The sequence below is a fragment of the Sturnira hondurensis genome, unplaced genomic scaffold (assembly GCF_014824575.4).
Source record: "Sturnira hondurensis isolate 20B ecotype Veracruz unplaced genomic scaffold, ASM1482457v3 Scaffold0004136, whole genome shotgun sequence".
NCBI lineage: Eukaryota > Metazoa > Chordata > Mammalia > Chiroptera > Phyllostomidae > Sturnira > Sturnira hondurensis.
This window is the reverse complement of record NW_028076767.1, coordinates 22,740,076-22,755,417: the sequence shown is the minus strand read 5'-3', so window position 1 is coordinate 22,755,417 and position 15,342 is coordinate 22,740,076. Positions and strand designations below refer to the sequence as shown.

The following is a 15,342-nucleotide window of genomic DNA, read 5'->3' as shown; positions in this document are numbered from 1 at the left end:
TTCTTGCCATCTGTTCATTCCCTACCCCCTCCCTGTGCTGGGCGCGGTCATGGGTGCCAGGGCACGAGGGGCTCTTTATTATTTTAGGTTTTATTTATGTATTTTTAGAGAGGGGGGAAGGAACGGAGGAGAGGGAGAGACACATCGATGTGAGAGAGAAACATCGAGGCCAAACTCACACCCCAGGCAGGTGCCCTGACCAGGAATCAAACTGGTGACCTTTTGCTTTGTAGGACAATGCCCAGCCCACTGAGCCACACAGGGGAGAGTAGGACACAAGGGACTCTTGACCTGTCCCAGCCCTGGAACCCCCAGTCATTACAATAGGGGGGTGGGGATGAGAGTGGCCAGATTCTGGCCCCTGTGTGTCTAACTGCCCCCAAACTCCCTTTGGGGCGGATTCTCCCCACAAACCCATCAACAACTGCTTTGGTTCCTCACATCCAGGGTCATGGCCAAGCACGAGGAGGTGGGCTTGCTTCATGCTGCTGCCTTCCCCCTGTTCCTGACACCCACCCTCACGTGGGCACTATGTCACTGTTCATACCATGTGCTCCCCTTCCCCACCTGCATGACTCTCTCCACCTCAGAGGGTAGTCGGGAGGTCACCGAGGCAGCACTCTGGTTTGGGGTTGCCACTTCCGCTGCTCCCCCCACCCCACACCACCCAGAACGTGCAGGTCGCCGCACCTCCCACCTCTCCCCTGGGTCTCTGGAACGAAACAGCACTGTGAGCACGGACCCTGGGGCCACGCTCCGGGGTTCAAATCCTACACGTGCTGGGTGCATGACCTTGGGCTGGCCTTTTAACCTCTCCTCCAGGGCAAGTCCCCTCCTCTTAGGGTTCTTCTGAGGATCAAATGAGATGATGCCATTTAAGGCCCTTGCAGTACGCTCAGTCATTAACATGTGCGTCCATGTATTTCTCTCGCTATTGGTACAGACTTGGATGAGGCGATTCCCAAAGCCAAATACCTCCCAGGAAATTTGGAGCAAATGCTCTCTTGCCCGTGGCCTTGGTCTTCCCCTCTGTGAAAGGGGTGGAGGAACATGGTCCACAGGGCCTCATTGGCTGGGTCTGAGCCTTGGTGATTCATTCCAAGCGCCTCGTCTCCTACCCTGACAGCTACTGGGCTGGAGGGGACCACTCTCCCGACAACCCTGACCCTGTCTGTTTGTTTGTCAGGAGGACACTTCCCCATGCCCAGCTGTCACCGTGGCGATGAGCAGAATTCCCCATGCTGCTGGCTGCCTGGAGCTCCCCTTGCTTGGAGAAAGGCCACAGGAGCCGCTGATAGGCAAGGTGTCAAAACCAATTGGTATGAAGGACCTGGGGAAAAGCGCTTGTGAGGGCCAATTCCCCACAGGAGGCTGGGAAACCCGCAGCCCAGGGTGGAGTGTTTACGGGTGTAATTGATAGAATAATCACCAGCACCCGAGACAAGAGCGGACACATTTTTAACATCATAACCTTCGGAAGACAGTGTTCAATTCTCTCCATCTCCCAGCCACCAAACTAGCCAGCTTATTGACGGCGCAATACCAACAGTTCGGTACGAGAAACACGAGAAAGCACAAGGAACACGAGAAAGCCAGTCATTTTTCAGTGCTCAGGCTGTTTGCCAAAGGGCCCAGTGGCCCCCTCCCCCTACCCCGTGCCCCACTGCTCCCTCCTGGCAACAGAAAACCTCAGGACAGTGAATCACTCAATGAACAAAGCACCAGGCCACACCAGGATCTTTGTCTGCACTGGGGTGTATTAATAATTGAAGGTGCTGGCCTGTGTGTGTGTGTGTGTTGTGGTGGGGTGGGGTGGGAGAATGGATGTGTGTTGCAGTGTAACAAACATCTCCTCTCGGGGTCCACACACCTGCTCCAGCCTGGACTTCTCCCCCTCTTGCAAAACCAGACCACACCAGACAATTTCCCGTTCCTGCACGTCCCATCGGGTGTGGAGGAGTCCTTCGGGCAGTGGCTCCCAAACTCCAGGCTGCAGGAGAATCAGCTGGGAAGCATATTAAAATGCAGATACCAGGGTTCTACCAATAATCATTTTGGCTAATGCGTCCAGGGAGACCCTGACATCTGCATTGAATAAATTCCATGGGCGGCTCCAAGGCAGGGGGTCTGCAAAGATCCTCACGAAGATCCTGCCTCGGACAATCCCGGAAAGATGGCCGGAAAAGTCCAACCCAGCTGACTTTTTCTCACTCGCATGCGGCCTCAGCAAGATCCTGTCACCTTTCTGAGCAGCTGGTTCCTGTTGGAGGAACCCACTGTGTCACCAGTTCCCTGGGGAGCTGGAAGGGAGCTCGCTTGGATGGGCCTGTGCAGGGGAGAAGTCCTGTCACGTGACCTGCCAACCCCACCCCAAGGCCGTCCTGGAGGAGGCAGACCCAGATCTGCCAGACACACCTTCATTCATTCCCAGCACAGCTCTCCAGCTCTCTGTACAAGTGACCTTGGGCAAGTCATTGGTTCTCTCTGGACCTCAGGATCCTCTTATAGCCAATACCAGCCTTCCACCAATAACGTTGGTGTCCATGAGTTAACACTGGCAGGGTTTGGCAGCACCTAGCACACAGTAGGTGTTTCATAAATATTATTCCCTTTCCTCCTACCCCTGCTGTGCCCGTGGCAGTAAGCTAACCCTTTCTGACAAGGAAAAATCAAAATACTGCTATTTATTGAGTACCTACTAGGAGCAGACACTTGCCATCACCACCCCAGCCTCCGGATTCCTGATGCCTCCCTAAGTGGCCTGCTCCATTCATTCCCCATTCATTCCTCGTGCCTTTAAAAAGCCTTCTGCGAAGTGGGCTGAAGGGAGGTAGCAAGGGGATGGGAAGCGAGACGGATGTCCTTGTGGACCCATCGGACTACGGGCTCTCCCTGTGAGAAGCCCTAGGTTGGGCAGGAAGGAGGCATCAGCCTGGCTGCCAGGCTGGGCTCCGATCAAGCTAGAGAGGGGAGCAGCCAGCAAGCTGTTGGAGTCCGTGGGCCTCTCCCCAGGAGCCCCTGCGTCCAGCCTCCATCCCTGCACCGGCCACACAGACACCTTCCTAACCCCACCACATTTCCTGAATCAGCTGAGGACACGTGGAGCCTAGGAATAATGGAACGATCAGGCTCCAATCTGCTACACAGCAATTTCTGGGCTTTTTCAGCACACACAGCTTTTATCAAATTGGTATTCTCCTCCTGAACACAAACGGCTTATTAGGCATGACCCACTTATTCACCGCGTCTCACTATCATTAATAACAGTTTCTTTTTGTGATTAAGTGAGTGGCTCCCAACCTTTCCTGTGGTGGCAGGTGCTTGGCCCCACCGAGGGGCAGCCCCATGGGCTCCTCCGCAGCTGCCACTTGGTGACTTTGAATCTTGTGATGTTAGGGGAATGCAGTCTGGCCCCTGCAGAGTTGCCTGGCCTCCTCATTTCTTGAGGGACAAAAGGAGCCCATGGGGCGACTCATTTGCCCAGAGCTACATCTGGGGTCACCAGCAGTCAGCGCTGCATTCTTTCCATGAAGCCCCTCCTCCACTGGACCATGAAGCTGACCTCTCCAGGGTCCAGAGGGGACAGAGTTGTGCCCCTAGGCGCACCCAGCACCAGGGGGCAGGCAGACACTGCCACATGAAGAGCAAACCCTGCTTTGCTACAGGAAACCACCTCCAGAACTCAGGAATGAGAGTTGTACCCGAATCCTGGAGGTCTGGTACTCCGGGGACAGGAGACCATAAACCTCAGAGCCTGTCCCATCTCTCGGGACCGCAAATTCAGGGAAGCCCTTCCCTGGAAAACCCTCCTAGAGCAAGTTCCAACTGTGCCAAGGAGCTGAGGAAGCCGGGAGGGGAACGGAAGGAGGAATTCCCTCCCGTGAGTGGGAGGGAATCTGACAGGGAGATGAATGTCCTGGAAAACGCGCTCTTTTCCCACAGATCCTGGGGCGAGTCCCAGCTCAGCCACGCAGCCACCGTGTGACCTTGGGCAAGTCCCTTCTCTCTGAGCCTTGGCTTCTTCACCTGTAAATTGAGGATCGGGATAACCCTTCTGCTGTTTACCACTGCTCCCTCCAGGCTGGCAGAAATTAGATGAGGGATAGGAAGGGTGCATGAAGGATACACCAAGTGGCTGCTGTCAAACATGGTAAGGCAGAGGGTGCAGGGAATCATAGATCTCAAAAAGCAGAGACCCTGAGAAGAGCTTTGGGAGCCCCCATGCCCCCTGCAGCAATCCTGCTGGTTCCTCACACCCCAGTAAAGCTGTCTCTGATTATCTGTGCCCATCCCCCACCCCCACCCCCCCCCCCCCGTCCCAGAGCTTACTCTGTCCCGTAAACATAAATCAANTGATTATCTGTGCCCATCCCCCACCCCCACCCCCCGTCCCAGAGCTTACTCTGTCCCGTAAACATAAATCAAGCAATTCTCTGCCCTTTGTTCAAACCTCACCCCAGCCCTGGGCATACAGTGCCCAACCCTGGTGTTGCAGCCTCCCCCACCGTATTGGGGGCCTCTGCCAGGAAGGGATGGGTGGAGGAAGGGTCTCCATTTTATCTATGCTCTGGTCCTCATACTGGAGTCTGGCTCACAGGGGACGGGGCCCCCACAGCCGTCAGCGCCAGGCAATCCAACTCTGCTGCCAACTTGGATTCCTCTGGGGCTGGAAGGAGCCTGGCACTCAGGCAGCCAGTGCTGGGAATGCTTGCTCCCCCGATCTCACAGTGGCTGGAGTGGAGATGTCTCACGTTTTGGTTTCCGAGACTGAGGATGGTGGTGAGAGGCAGTACTCTAGAGGGGGGGGGCTTCCTGCCCTCCCCCAGAGGCAGATAAACCATCTAGTATCCTTTCCCCCCTCCCATGCTTTAGGCTGGAAGTGGTGATCCCAACTATTTCAGTATCTTTGAGGGGCTCCCGCCAAGGCTCGGCCCCTGAGAGGCACCTACCCTAAGGGGCAGCTGCAGCCCCAGGCTACCAATTCTCAAGATGCAGGGTCTTCTGTCCCCCGGGTTTCCCAGGGGCATAAGGGACAAGTGTGGAGAGTGAGGGGACAAGGGTAGCTGTGGGTTTAAACCCACAAAGGGGAAGGGCAGATGGGCAGAGAGAGGTGGGTGAGCAAAGTGTGTTCACAAGTGTGTGTGTGTATTTGCCAGTATGTCTGCAGGCAGGCAGGCAAGAGTTGTGCAGAGTGTGTGAGCCTGCGTGCCAGCTGGCAGGGTGTGAGCCCACCAGCCGTAGTGTCTGATGTGTGTGTGTAGTGGGCATAAGTGTGAGTGCTTATGAGTGAGGAGGAGGAACCGAGGTGTCTGGAGATGTGCGAGGGTAGGAGTTGTCAGTGTGAGAAAGCAGTGAGTGTGGCTCTGAGCGTGCTCGTGGCTGTGAATGTCTGTGTGGCCGTGGGAGGTGTATGTGTTGGCGAGAGTGGGCATGGGGGCAGAAAGGGGCTCTCCGTGAGAGCAGGATCCCGAGAGCGCACGGGGTGCCCGCTTTTCCGCAGGAGTGGCCAGGGTGCCGGGGTGGGTCCCAGGACCCGGCAGAGGGCGCCCCGGAACTCCTGCCACCAGAGGCCAGCGCAGGTTCGAGCCCCGGGACCGCCAAGTTGGAGCGGAGACACCCGGGTGGGGTTTGGTGGGGAAGTCCGCGGGGGCGGCGACCGAACTCACCGTGGCCGGAGACGTGGTTGTCCCAGGGCGCGTGGCCGGCGGGCCGCGTGGCGCCGCCGAGTTGCAGGAAAAGTGCCAGGTAGTGGAGGGCGCCCAGCGCCCCCGCGAGCGGGGCTCCCATGGTGTGCGCTCCGGCCCGGGGCGCCGCCGCCTCACATCGGGGCTCAGGAAACCGCAGACCCCGCGTCCGCCGTCCCCTGCCGGGTGCGGCCTGGCTGCCGGGCTGCAACCGCGGCCCCTCGTCCGCTGAACCCGGCCCGACCCGGCCCCAGCCCTCGCCCGGCCCCGGTCCAGCCCCAGCTGCGGGGAGCGAGCGCACGCCCAGCCGGCCGCCTCCGACTGCGGGACTCTTCCCTCGCGCGGAAGGCCACGCCGCGCCGTGCCGCCGCACCCCTCCCTCCCTCCCTCCCTCCCACTCCCGCCCTCCCGCCGGAGGAGGCGGTGGCGGAGGGATCTGCCGCTTGATTTATCATCAAAGTTTTGCCCAGCCGGGGATTTTTAAAGCGGTACCCGCCAGGTCCCCCGCCCGAGGGGGCAGGTAGGGGGCGGGATGCGGCGCAGGGAGCCACCCGGGGCACCCGGTTCCTTCAAAGCGTAACTGCCTTCAGAAGCAGCAGTACTGTCCAGCGGGATAAGGAAGGGGACCGGCCACCTGCCGCCGGACCCCGCGCGCGGAGAGGGACTCCTAACTTTGCTGGCCGGCGGGCGCCGCGGGCAGGGGGCAGGCGGCGGTCTAGCTGCAGGTTGGGTGGGGTCGGGGCCGGGGCTGGGGCCTCGGGGGCCCGGTGATGGTCCTGCCGCAGCCCTGGGCTTCCGGTGCGACCCTGCCCGGGCGCCTGCCCCTGTCTGAACCTCATGGTCTTCATCGGAGAAATGGGAACAACAGCTTCCTCCAAGGGTTGTAGTGAGGATTTACGAAATCGTGCGTGCCTAGCACAACGCCGCCCTCATGGGGGGAGCTCAGTGGTCGTCACTGCTGTGGTCCCCTCTCTGGGACTCAGTGTTTGTGTCTGTATAATGGGCGTTAGGCGGCCAGCTGCTGGGGCTCCTTCTAACGGAGTTGCTGGGCCCAGCGCAGTGGGTTGGGTCGCCCCCTCGTGGGCCCTAAGGGCTCCCTTCCTGGGGCCGCTGCGCCTCCATGGAATTTGGGCGGGGACAGAGGATGACGGAGCCCCTCCCATTAGGAGTCCAACTAGACCCTCCGATTCCCTCCCTGACCGGTTGACTGGGGCTGTTGGGAAAGACGTTCCGTGCAGACACCAGGGCGGACTTACGGCCCCGTTGAAAAGATGAAGAAGCATATTAAATTAGAGAAGTATTTTCTCCAAGGTCCCATAGCGAGTCTGGGGCGAGGTCGCTGACGCCCGGGCAAGGTCCCTTCTTCTCCCATCCCTTGTCCTGTCCCAGGCCTCTTTCCCGAGCGGCAGTGTCCGCGGAGGTTTCAGCACCACGAAGGAGGACAGCGCCAGCCCCCCGCCACCAGCCTTGAGGCCTCACGGACCGGGACTCAACGCCGTGGACACAGCTACCGGTTTCCGCCCCGGCCACCACGGAGCTCAGCACCGCAGACGCCCGCTCCCCCTCCCAGACCACAGGGGGATCCTGTGCGCAGCACTGTGGACAGAGCCACAAGCTTGAGAATGGGGTTAGAGCCCGAGGGACAGTCCCCCGCTCTGTCTTGACTCTGTCCTCGCATTCCCCCTTCCAGTATCATGGCGGGCGGCACACCGGATGGGGTCTGGGGTTGTCAGCCAACATCCAGTTCATTCAAAACGGGCCAGAGCCTTGAAGTGTCGCGCCCTTACAAATACCGTGTTTCAACACAAATGACAGCCCCGGCGGGACCAGCGGCGCTGAGCCGTTGCAGCACCACGGACAGCTCCTCCCGGTCTCCCCAGCTTTCTGCGCCCACAGACACTGGAGGAAGAGGCCTTTTTCTTTTTCTTCCTTTCCTTTCTTTTTTCTTCTTCCAGATTGACTCACTTCTCACTTCTTCCCCACACAGAGGTGGAATGCAGTCTACCTAAGGATGGCCAGGTGTCTTGGACTCTCTCATTTTTCCCATTGATTCATTTGAGCCTCGCTCCCCATGAAATGGGCTCCATTGCCCCCCATCACAGAGAGGAAGAAACTAAGAATCTTGAAGATCACGTAGCAGCGCTAAGACTGAAACCCAAGGCTCTTTGAATCCCAGCCTGAGGCCTCTCCAGGAGAATGCAGTGGCAAAACTGGGGCTCGGATTCAGGGCTTTCTTCTCTTAAACCACAGATTGGAGAGACAGGGGCGTAGCAAGAGGACAGGGAGAAAGGAGAAGAGAGAAGGGAAAAACAAGAGATTGCTTGGGGGCTGCAGAGACAAGAGGTGGAGGGGGGACGACAACATGCAGCTGCTCTGCCACTAACCCACTGGCTGACCTTCAGGAGTCCTTTCTCCTCCCAGTCTGGGACAGGGTTAAAACCAGTGACCTCAAAGGTTCCTTCAAGGACAGGCCTCCAGGCATGATATGACTTTGAAAAGGCTCGTGCTGAACAGCTCTGCCCCAAACCCTCCAATGGCCTTGTTTGTTAGAGAAATCATGACTTCTGTAGTTTGCATTCAAGGTCCCAGCCTCACCTCCTGCACACGGCTTCTGCTCCAGGCACAATTCTTTCCATGTTCCCTCCCTGGACATGCCCTAGCTTCAGCCTGTCCTTCCCTTTCCCACAGCTTCCTCTCGGCTTGCACACGTGCCTTCCCCTCTATCCAGCTGAGTCCCCACTGGACATGGTCCAGTCTAAGTCTTTCACAGAAGGACATGCCTGCTGCCTTCTCCCAGTCCCCGAGCCTCTGTTAGCACGTCACTGTCTACCCAGCACTGTGCCATGGACTTCAGTGATCTCACTTAAACCTCAAAACAGCCACGCAGAGTAGAACAGTGTGGTTATAAGCGTGACCTCTAGTTTTGAGTCCTGCCACCTGCTAGCTGTGTGACCTTAGGCAAGTTACTTCGCCTTTTTGTGCCTGATCTTCCTTATCTATAAAACAGAGAAAATACCTCCTTCACAAGGTTCTTGTGAAGGTTAAGTAACTTGCTACATGGAAAGCACTTAAAACAGCCTGGCATATGGCAAATAAATGATACCTGTTGGCAATTATTATTATCATCACTGTTGTTACTACTTACAGATAATGAAATATGCTCAGAGAGGTAAAGTGTCTTGCCCAGTGTCACACAGCAAGACAGTTGTAGAGCCATAATACGTCTGATTACAGAGCCCATGGTCTTAGGCCTCAGCACATCTAGTTCCACATGCCCTCTTTGCAGGTTAGGAAATCAAGACCCAGAGAGGGTGAGTGAATTCCTCAGAGTTGCACAGCCAACCATGACAGGACTAAATCCAGGTCTTCTCTCTCCCCTCTGAGGGCTCTCCCACCCCGCCATCCTGCCCCATTTGTATTTCCTGCAGCACCTAAATTACACGGTATAGTTTATAAATCCCATTCACATCCACGATCCAACACAGGTTGCACGGTGAGGTGGAGCAGAGGCTGGCTGTGAAAAGACAAATCCTCAGCCCTTCTTCCTCCCCTGTGTCATCCTGTCTTTTTTCTGCTTCGCTGCCCCAAGTGCCAAATGCAGGCGCCATGGAAGCTGGGAACTCAGTGGAGGCAGGAGGTAAATAAAGACTGTCCCCGAAAACAGTCTCTTGGAACTCACCGGGGTGGGTGACTCCCATCACTCATTTCACTCGGGAAATGCTCCAGGAGATAGTAAGCTCCCCATCCCCGGAGGCAATTAAATAAGCATCAGTGGTCACGTGGATGCCCGGAGGCAAATATCACTGCTATTTCCATTACCCAAATGGAGCTTAGAGGGGGAACATCATGTCGAGTATTTCTGTCAGGAAAGGTGATCTTGTTAACATTCCCCCCAAGCAGGGGACCTCCCACTGCCCCCCACCTCTGACCCAAGCTCCTTTGGGAGCCCACACTGTCCCCTGGCTCAGGGAGGCCACCCTCCTTCCCCTCCTTGAGAGGTGTCACTTGAGCGCCACGGCTCTGTCAGTGGTAACAGCCGTAAGATTTGTCCTTTTAATCCAGAATCAATAGCAAATTTCATTTAAAAATAAATTAAACCAGGCATTGGAAATCATTCACCGTGTGGGCCAGCACCCTATATAGCGCCGTCTAAATGGCTTCCTTTTGCTCATCTATCAATGCCAAAAGGGGGGAAATACCTAAGCTGCCTGATTCATGGAGAAACTACTTAAATGTATCAGCCCCTAACAATGAACAATGTGAGCCCAGAGTTGCACCTTTTAACACACCAATAACATGTGGAGCACGGCTTCATAGAAGCTTATCAGGGGCCCCTCGGTCACCGGCTTTGAGGGAACCCATTTATAAGGGGGAACAATGGCTTCAGTATGTAGCCGCCTAATTTCCAGAATTTATTACTGAGCTCAGAGGAGCAATGGAATCCTATTAAACTCGTATCTGCCATGGGAGGGCTGAAACCGGTGGGAAAAGCCAGGCGTGGCACGGACATGCCCAGAAAACACCAGGCCTGACCCAGGGAGGTGGGGGAACAAGCCCCGGGGAAGTAGGAAGGCAGGGCCCCAGATGTGTGAAAATATGTGTGTTAATACAGCTTGAGTTTCCAGCGATTACGTTCACGTCAGTGAATAAAACTTGGCTATAAAGCATCGGAGCTGCGCCTCAGACAGCATTTCCTTTTACAGCCTGGTGTATTTCACTCATTATAACAGGAGGCAAGGAGCTAGAGGTGTCCCCATTTCTCCCCCTTCAATTAAATTTCCTAAATTACTGCCCACGATTTGGATAGAGGGAAAGACTTACGGCTCTGCAAATCGCCACTGTGGCTCCCACCCCGTTCCCGGGGCGGCCCTGGCTGCACCAGGTCCCAGTATTATTGAAATGAAATACCATAGGTGTTGCTGCTCGGGCTCTGCTTTATAAAAGCAGGTGCAGCCTCAGGACAGACATTGGCCCAGGCTCAGGAAAGAGGCCTGGGCGCCAGGACCAGCTTCGCCACCACTCGCTGTGTGACCTGGGGGAAGTTACTTTCTCTCTCTGAGCCACACAAGCTTCCTTTCCCCCCAAACATCTATCTTGAGGCTATTAGGACTAATGGGGGCCTGGAGCAGCCTTTGAATGCACCCTGGGATAACTTTGGGAGCTTTGGGATCCATGATGACCTCAGTGGGGACTCCAACAGGGCAAGAGGACAGGTGCTCCTTCTCTGCGCTCCTTGAACTGGGCCTGGCCGGCCTCTGGGGATGAGGGTGCCACCTATTCCCACCCTTACCTGGAGGGCGGCTCAGGAGACCGAGTGGTGACACCCCATCCTGTGACATTCCTCTCCTCTCATCCTCCATTCCTGTGTGCCCCCCGCTGCAAGCTGGGCAGGAGCCGTGAGAGGCCTCTTCAATCAGGCCACGTCCCCATCCCATGAGCCTCCAGGTTCTGGCCCTTCTGCCCACGTGGCCTCCCTCCACGTAGACCCAGGTCCCCTCACCTCTGTGGATGCTGAGCCTTCATCTGACTCAGCCTCCTTAGAATTCATGGGCCAACTAGGAGGACCCTGTTCAGGCTGAGGACCACCCTGCACCGCAGGCCGGGGGCACGGGGAGGTCGCCCCATCTGGTCCCTGCCAGGCAGAATAATCATGAAGACGCATGGGGTCACTTTGAGGTTTTTCTTCTGGATTCCAGCCTGGCTGGGTCACACAGAATGAAGATTTCGCCTCAAAATTTCAAACTTAGAGTTTAACATATTTTTGCTTTTTAACTGAAAAGGGTCGTCAAGGATCAGCCACCACAGATCTCCGTTGTATAGATGGGGAAACTGAGGCCCAGAGATGGGAGATGACAAGCCTAAGATCTCACAGGGAGGGGATGGCAGGGCCAGGCTGAAGATCAGGTCTCCTGACTCCAGCTGGGGTCTCTCCTCCCCACGCCACAGTCTGAGGAGGGCAGACAGGAGCGAGCGTCACCTCTGCCATCAAGAAGCAGTCCCGAGACACCTCAACTCCGTGGTCTCCCAAAGCAGGACGTAGTTTCCAAATTCCAAAGAGTCTACCCAGGCCCTAGCGCTCAACTGGGAACCTGAGCCCGTAAATGGCGCTGTCTCATGCCCAGGGACAAGTCCGCGTGGCGCGGATCAGGGCTGTCCCAGCAAGGAGCCCGATGATAATATCCATCAAAGGCAATTAATTGCATCAGAGAGATGGGGCTCTGAGGGCCCTTCACCCTGCAAACCGGGGGCTTATTAACCACGATAGGATAGCGGGGTCTCTGCCAATTTCGAGGCTCTGTGCGTGAGGCTGTTTTTGAAATCCTGAAATGATTTTAATGGTGTGGTCAATGCCAGTCTAAGTGTTCCACAGCTAGGAGCAATTAGCTAGACCGAAGCTGTCCAAAAGGAATCAAATGCGAGCTGACGGGTAATTTTTAAATTTCCTTTTCTATCAAAGAAAAAGAAATACGTGAAATTAATTTAATGATATATTTCCTGTAGCCCTACGTACCAAACGTATTGTCATTCCAATACAAAACCAACATGAAACATTGTTCATGAGATATTTACGTTCCTGTGACGCACCAGCTTGTCAGAGTCCGGCATGTGGTTCACGCCGATGGCGCCTCTCAGTTTGGACTGGTCACATTTCCAGTGTTCTGCAGTCACATGGGGTTTGTGACCACCCTAGTCCTGATGTAGACCCTCCCTAGGGGAGGCCTGGGGCTGGGACCCCCTCAGATCCCACCCAGAGAGACGGAATGGGCATCAATTGAACACTCACTGGGATTTGTCTCATTAAATGCCCACAAGGCTGGGAGGTAAGGGGTGTTCAACCCCCCTCAGAGCTGAGACAACAGAGGCCCTTCAGGCGACCGGCCTGAAGTCTCACAGCTGGCCCAGGCCTCTGCTGTCGGAGCCCTCGGGTGGAGGCTCTGGCTGTGAGAGGTCCACGAGGTGACAGCTGGAAATGGGACGGTCCACACGAGCCCACTCCCTCGGGGTTATTTCCCTTTCACTTCTCCCTCCGAGTTACAACGTCTTTTTGAGATTCCCTCCTGCAGAGCACAGTTTGCTTGGGGCAGGGGTGGCCCAGCCTCCTCCTGAGGAACACGGGCGATGACACAGCTGGCAGCCACCAGGTGCCCTGTCTGCAGGCCCTCAGCATTTAACCACACTAGGAGGTTCCTTCACCTCCAAGGGTGTTGTTTGGGGCCCGGATCTCAGCGGGGGGGAGGGGAGAGGGTCAGCCCGGCCACCTCCCTCTGATGTTGGGCTCTGGTCCCTCCGTCAGGTGGACCTGGGAGTCGGCAGACCTGACCCTGCTCAGGCCCTCTCCCTCTGAGTTCCAGGTCACCTCTGGCAGCCATCCTCGCAACACTGCAGCTTTTCCCATCTCTAGGATGGGAGGGTATGACTCGATCCTCGCTGCAGACCCCTTTCAGCTCAGTACTCTAGTCTAGGAGGAAATGAGGCACAGTGACTTGACCAGAATACGGTTTCCAACAAAGATCTTCAGAGACCCAGGCCTTAAAACCAGAGGTGGAGCACTAGCCAGAGGAATGACATTCTCATGGTGAAATGTCAGGCAAGGATCGGGGTGGGAAAAAGATTTGGCCCATTGACCCAGGTGCTGGGCCTAGATCCTGGCAGAGGGGTCCCTGCTAGAATGGAAGCCCCCCTGGGTGTCCTGGGTCTCTCATGTTAATAACCGATTGGCAGAATGTGGATGGAGGTGCTAGGTAATTACATTTAAATGGCTGCAACTTGCTCCATTCTTTCATTGCAGTCACCAGGGCCTGCAAATTATGCCGCCACCACTCAAGGAAGGAATAAGTTCCCCTTTAATCTGAGAACATCTCCAGCATGCAGAGCACCACTCAGGAACTTTCAGAGCCTCCCTGCCCCCAGGGGCAAGCAGAGGTGGTTGTGGGGGTGCACAAGGCTAAGTGGATGCCCATGACCCTGAGGCAGAAGCCCTCACGCGCCCCCCTCCATGAGACACCAGGTTAGGACAACAATACAGCTTCAGAGGGAAGAGTGTTCCCAGGACTGTGCACATTTTCTTTTTCCCATCCATCCACCCATCCACCCTTCCATCCATCCATTCTTCCACCCATCCTTTCACTCATCCATTCTTCTACCCATCCATCCTTCCTTCCATCCTTCCTTCCATCCATCTTTCCATCTTTCTACCCATCCATCCTTCCTTCCACCCATCCATCATTTTATCCTTCCATCCAATATTGCTCATCTACCCAGATTTGTCCTTTGCTGCTGTGGTGCAGTGGTGAGAGCTCACCCACTGGATGCAAATAACCTGTGTGACCTCGGACAAGTCTCTTCACCTCCCAGAGCCTCAGTGTCCTGGTCTGAGAGACGGGCACTGCCCCCCCCAGCCTAGCCCCAGGACTGCTGCAAGATCAGATAAAGCAGAACCTCAGTACCCATTCAGCAAGCAGGTACTGTGCCTGTGGGTTTAAATCTACCACTCACTTAAACCGCCCTTGGAGAGATCCTATCCTTATCTCTATTTTATGATGGAGAACTAGAAGGGTAGAGAAACTTGGCCAGAGTCACCCATTGGCTTATTCTTGCTAATTTCTACCCACATTCCTTGTACCTCTCTTCCCATGCTCCCGCCCCTGCATCTCCCCCAAACTCCACCTGCTCCAACACCTTGCGGGGAGTGGTTCTGATTGGGCACTCGTGTGAGTTGGCTGCGTGCGGCAGCAGGCGTATGCTGGCCTCACCTGAAGCCGGACAGAGGTGGGCTGAAAGCCAGTCTCGCCACATCCCAGCTGTGTGGTCCTTGAATAGCTACTCAGCCTTTCTGAGCCTCAGTTTCCTCATCTCTGAAGTGAAGATTATGACCGTATCTTACTGGGTTTTGTGGAAATCGAGACATGCAGGAACGACCCCTCTTCCTCACCTGGCACACAGTAGAGAGAGACTCAGAAATGTTAGTCATCAACTTGTTAGTCTCTGCTCTCTCTACGGTAACCTACAGATGCCAAGGACTCTCGCGTTATTGCACTACTTCATTGCACAAGTGGGCAACCTGAGGTTCAGGAGAGGGAAGAGGCTTCTAAGGTCACACATCCCATGGACAGGCAGGCACCGGCCTGGATCTCGGGGCTGCACTTCCCTCCATCACTAGCCTCCACCTGTGTCCAAGGGGCCCCTGTTGGCCAGAGGAAGCAGAAGACCCAGTACTGACCAGGGAGGAGGCTCGAAGGCCCATGTCCCCAGGGAGGCCACCTCTGCCCCAAGGACAGGTGTGTGACCTAGAAGCCCCAGTTCGGCCTTGGCCTCGGCATCTCCCTCATCCAAGAGCCAGTTGGTATCCCTGTTTCCCTGGGCCCTCGAGTCTGGAATTGGGGGTCTGCCAGGATCAGCAGTCCTTCCCCCCTTCAGCTGGGTGGGGCATGGCAGGCTCCAGTGCCCTCTGCACAGGGGCTCTCCCCTCCCTCCCCCTAGTCAAAGAAGCTGGGGAGGTCCGGTTGGTCACTCAAGAGGCGGCTGGAGGCCTGCCTGAGTGCGGGCTGTGGTCTGGGTTTGGACCCCCAACTCTGTCTCTTCCGGGCTGTGTGACCTTGGGGCCTTTCCCTCTCTGAGCCTCTGTTTCCTCGTCTGTAAAATGGGATTAAAAACAGGG

General features: G+C 56.0%; 1 protein-coding gene across 1 annotated transcript in view; it reads right to left on the bottom strand.

The window, feature by feature from the left end:
- Positions 1 to 5,980, bottom strand: part of VSTM2L (V-set and transmembrane domain containing 2 like) — a 31,094-nt gene extending 25,114 nt beyond the window's left edge. Inside the window, exon 1 of the mRNA XM_037044036.1 lies at positions 5,667 to 5,980. Coding sequence (XP_036899931.1) covers positions 5,667 to 5,787 — 121 coding nt within the window. The 5' untranslated portion in view covers positions 5,788 to 5,980. The remainder of the gene's footprint in view (positions 1 to 5,666) is intronic.
- Between the last annotated feature and the right edge of the window lie 9,362 nt (positions 5,981 to 15,342).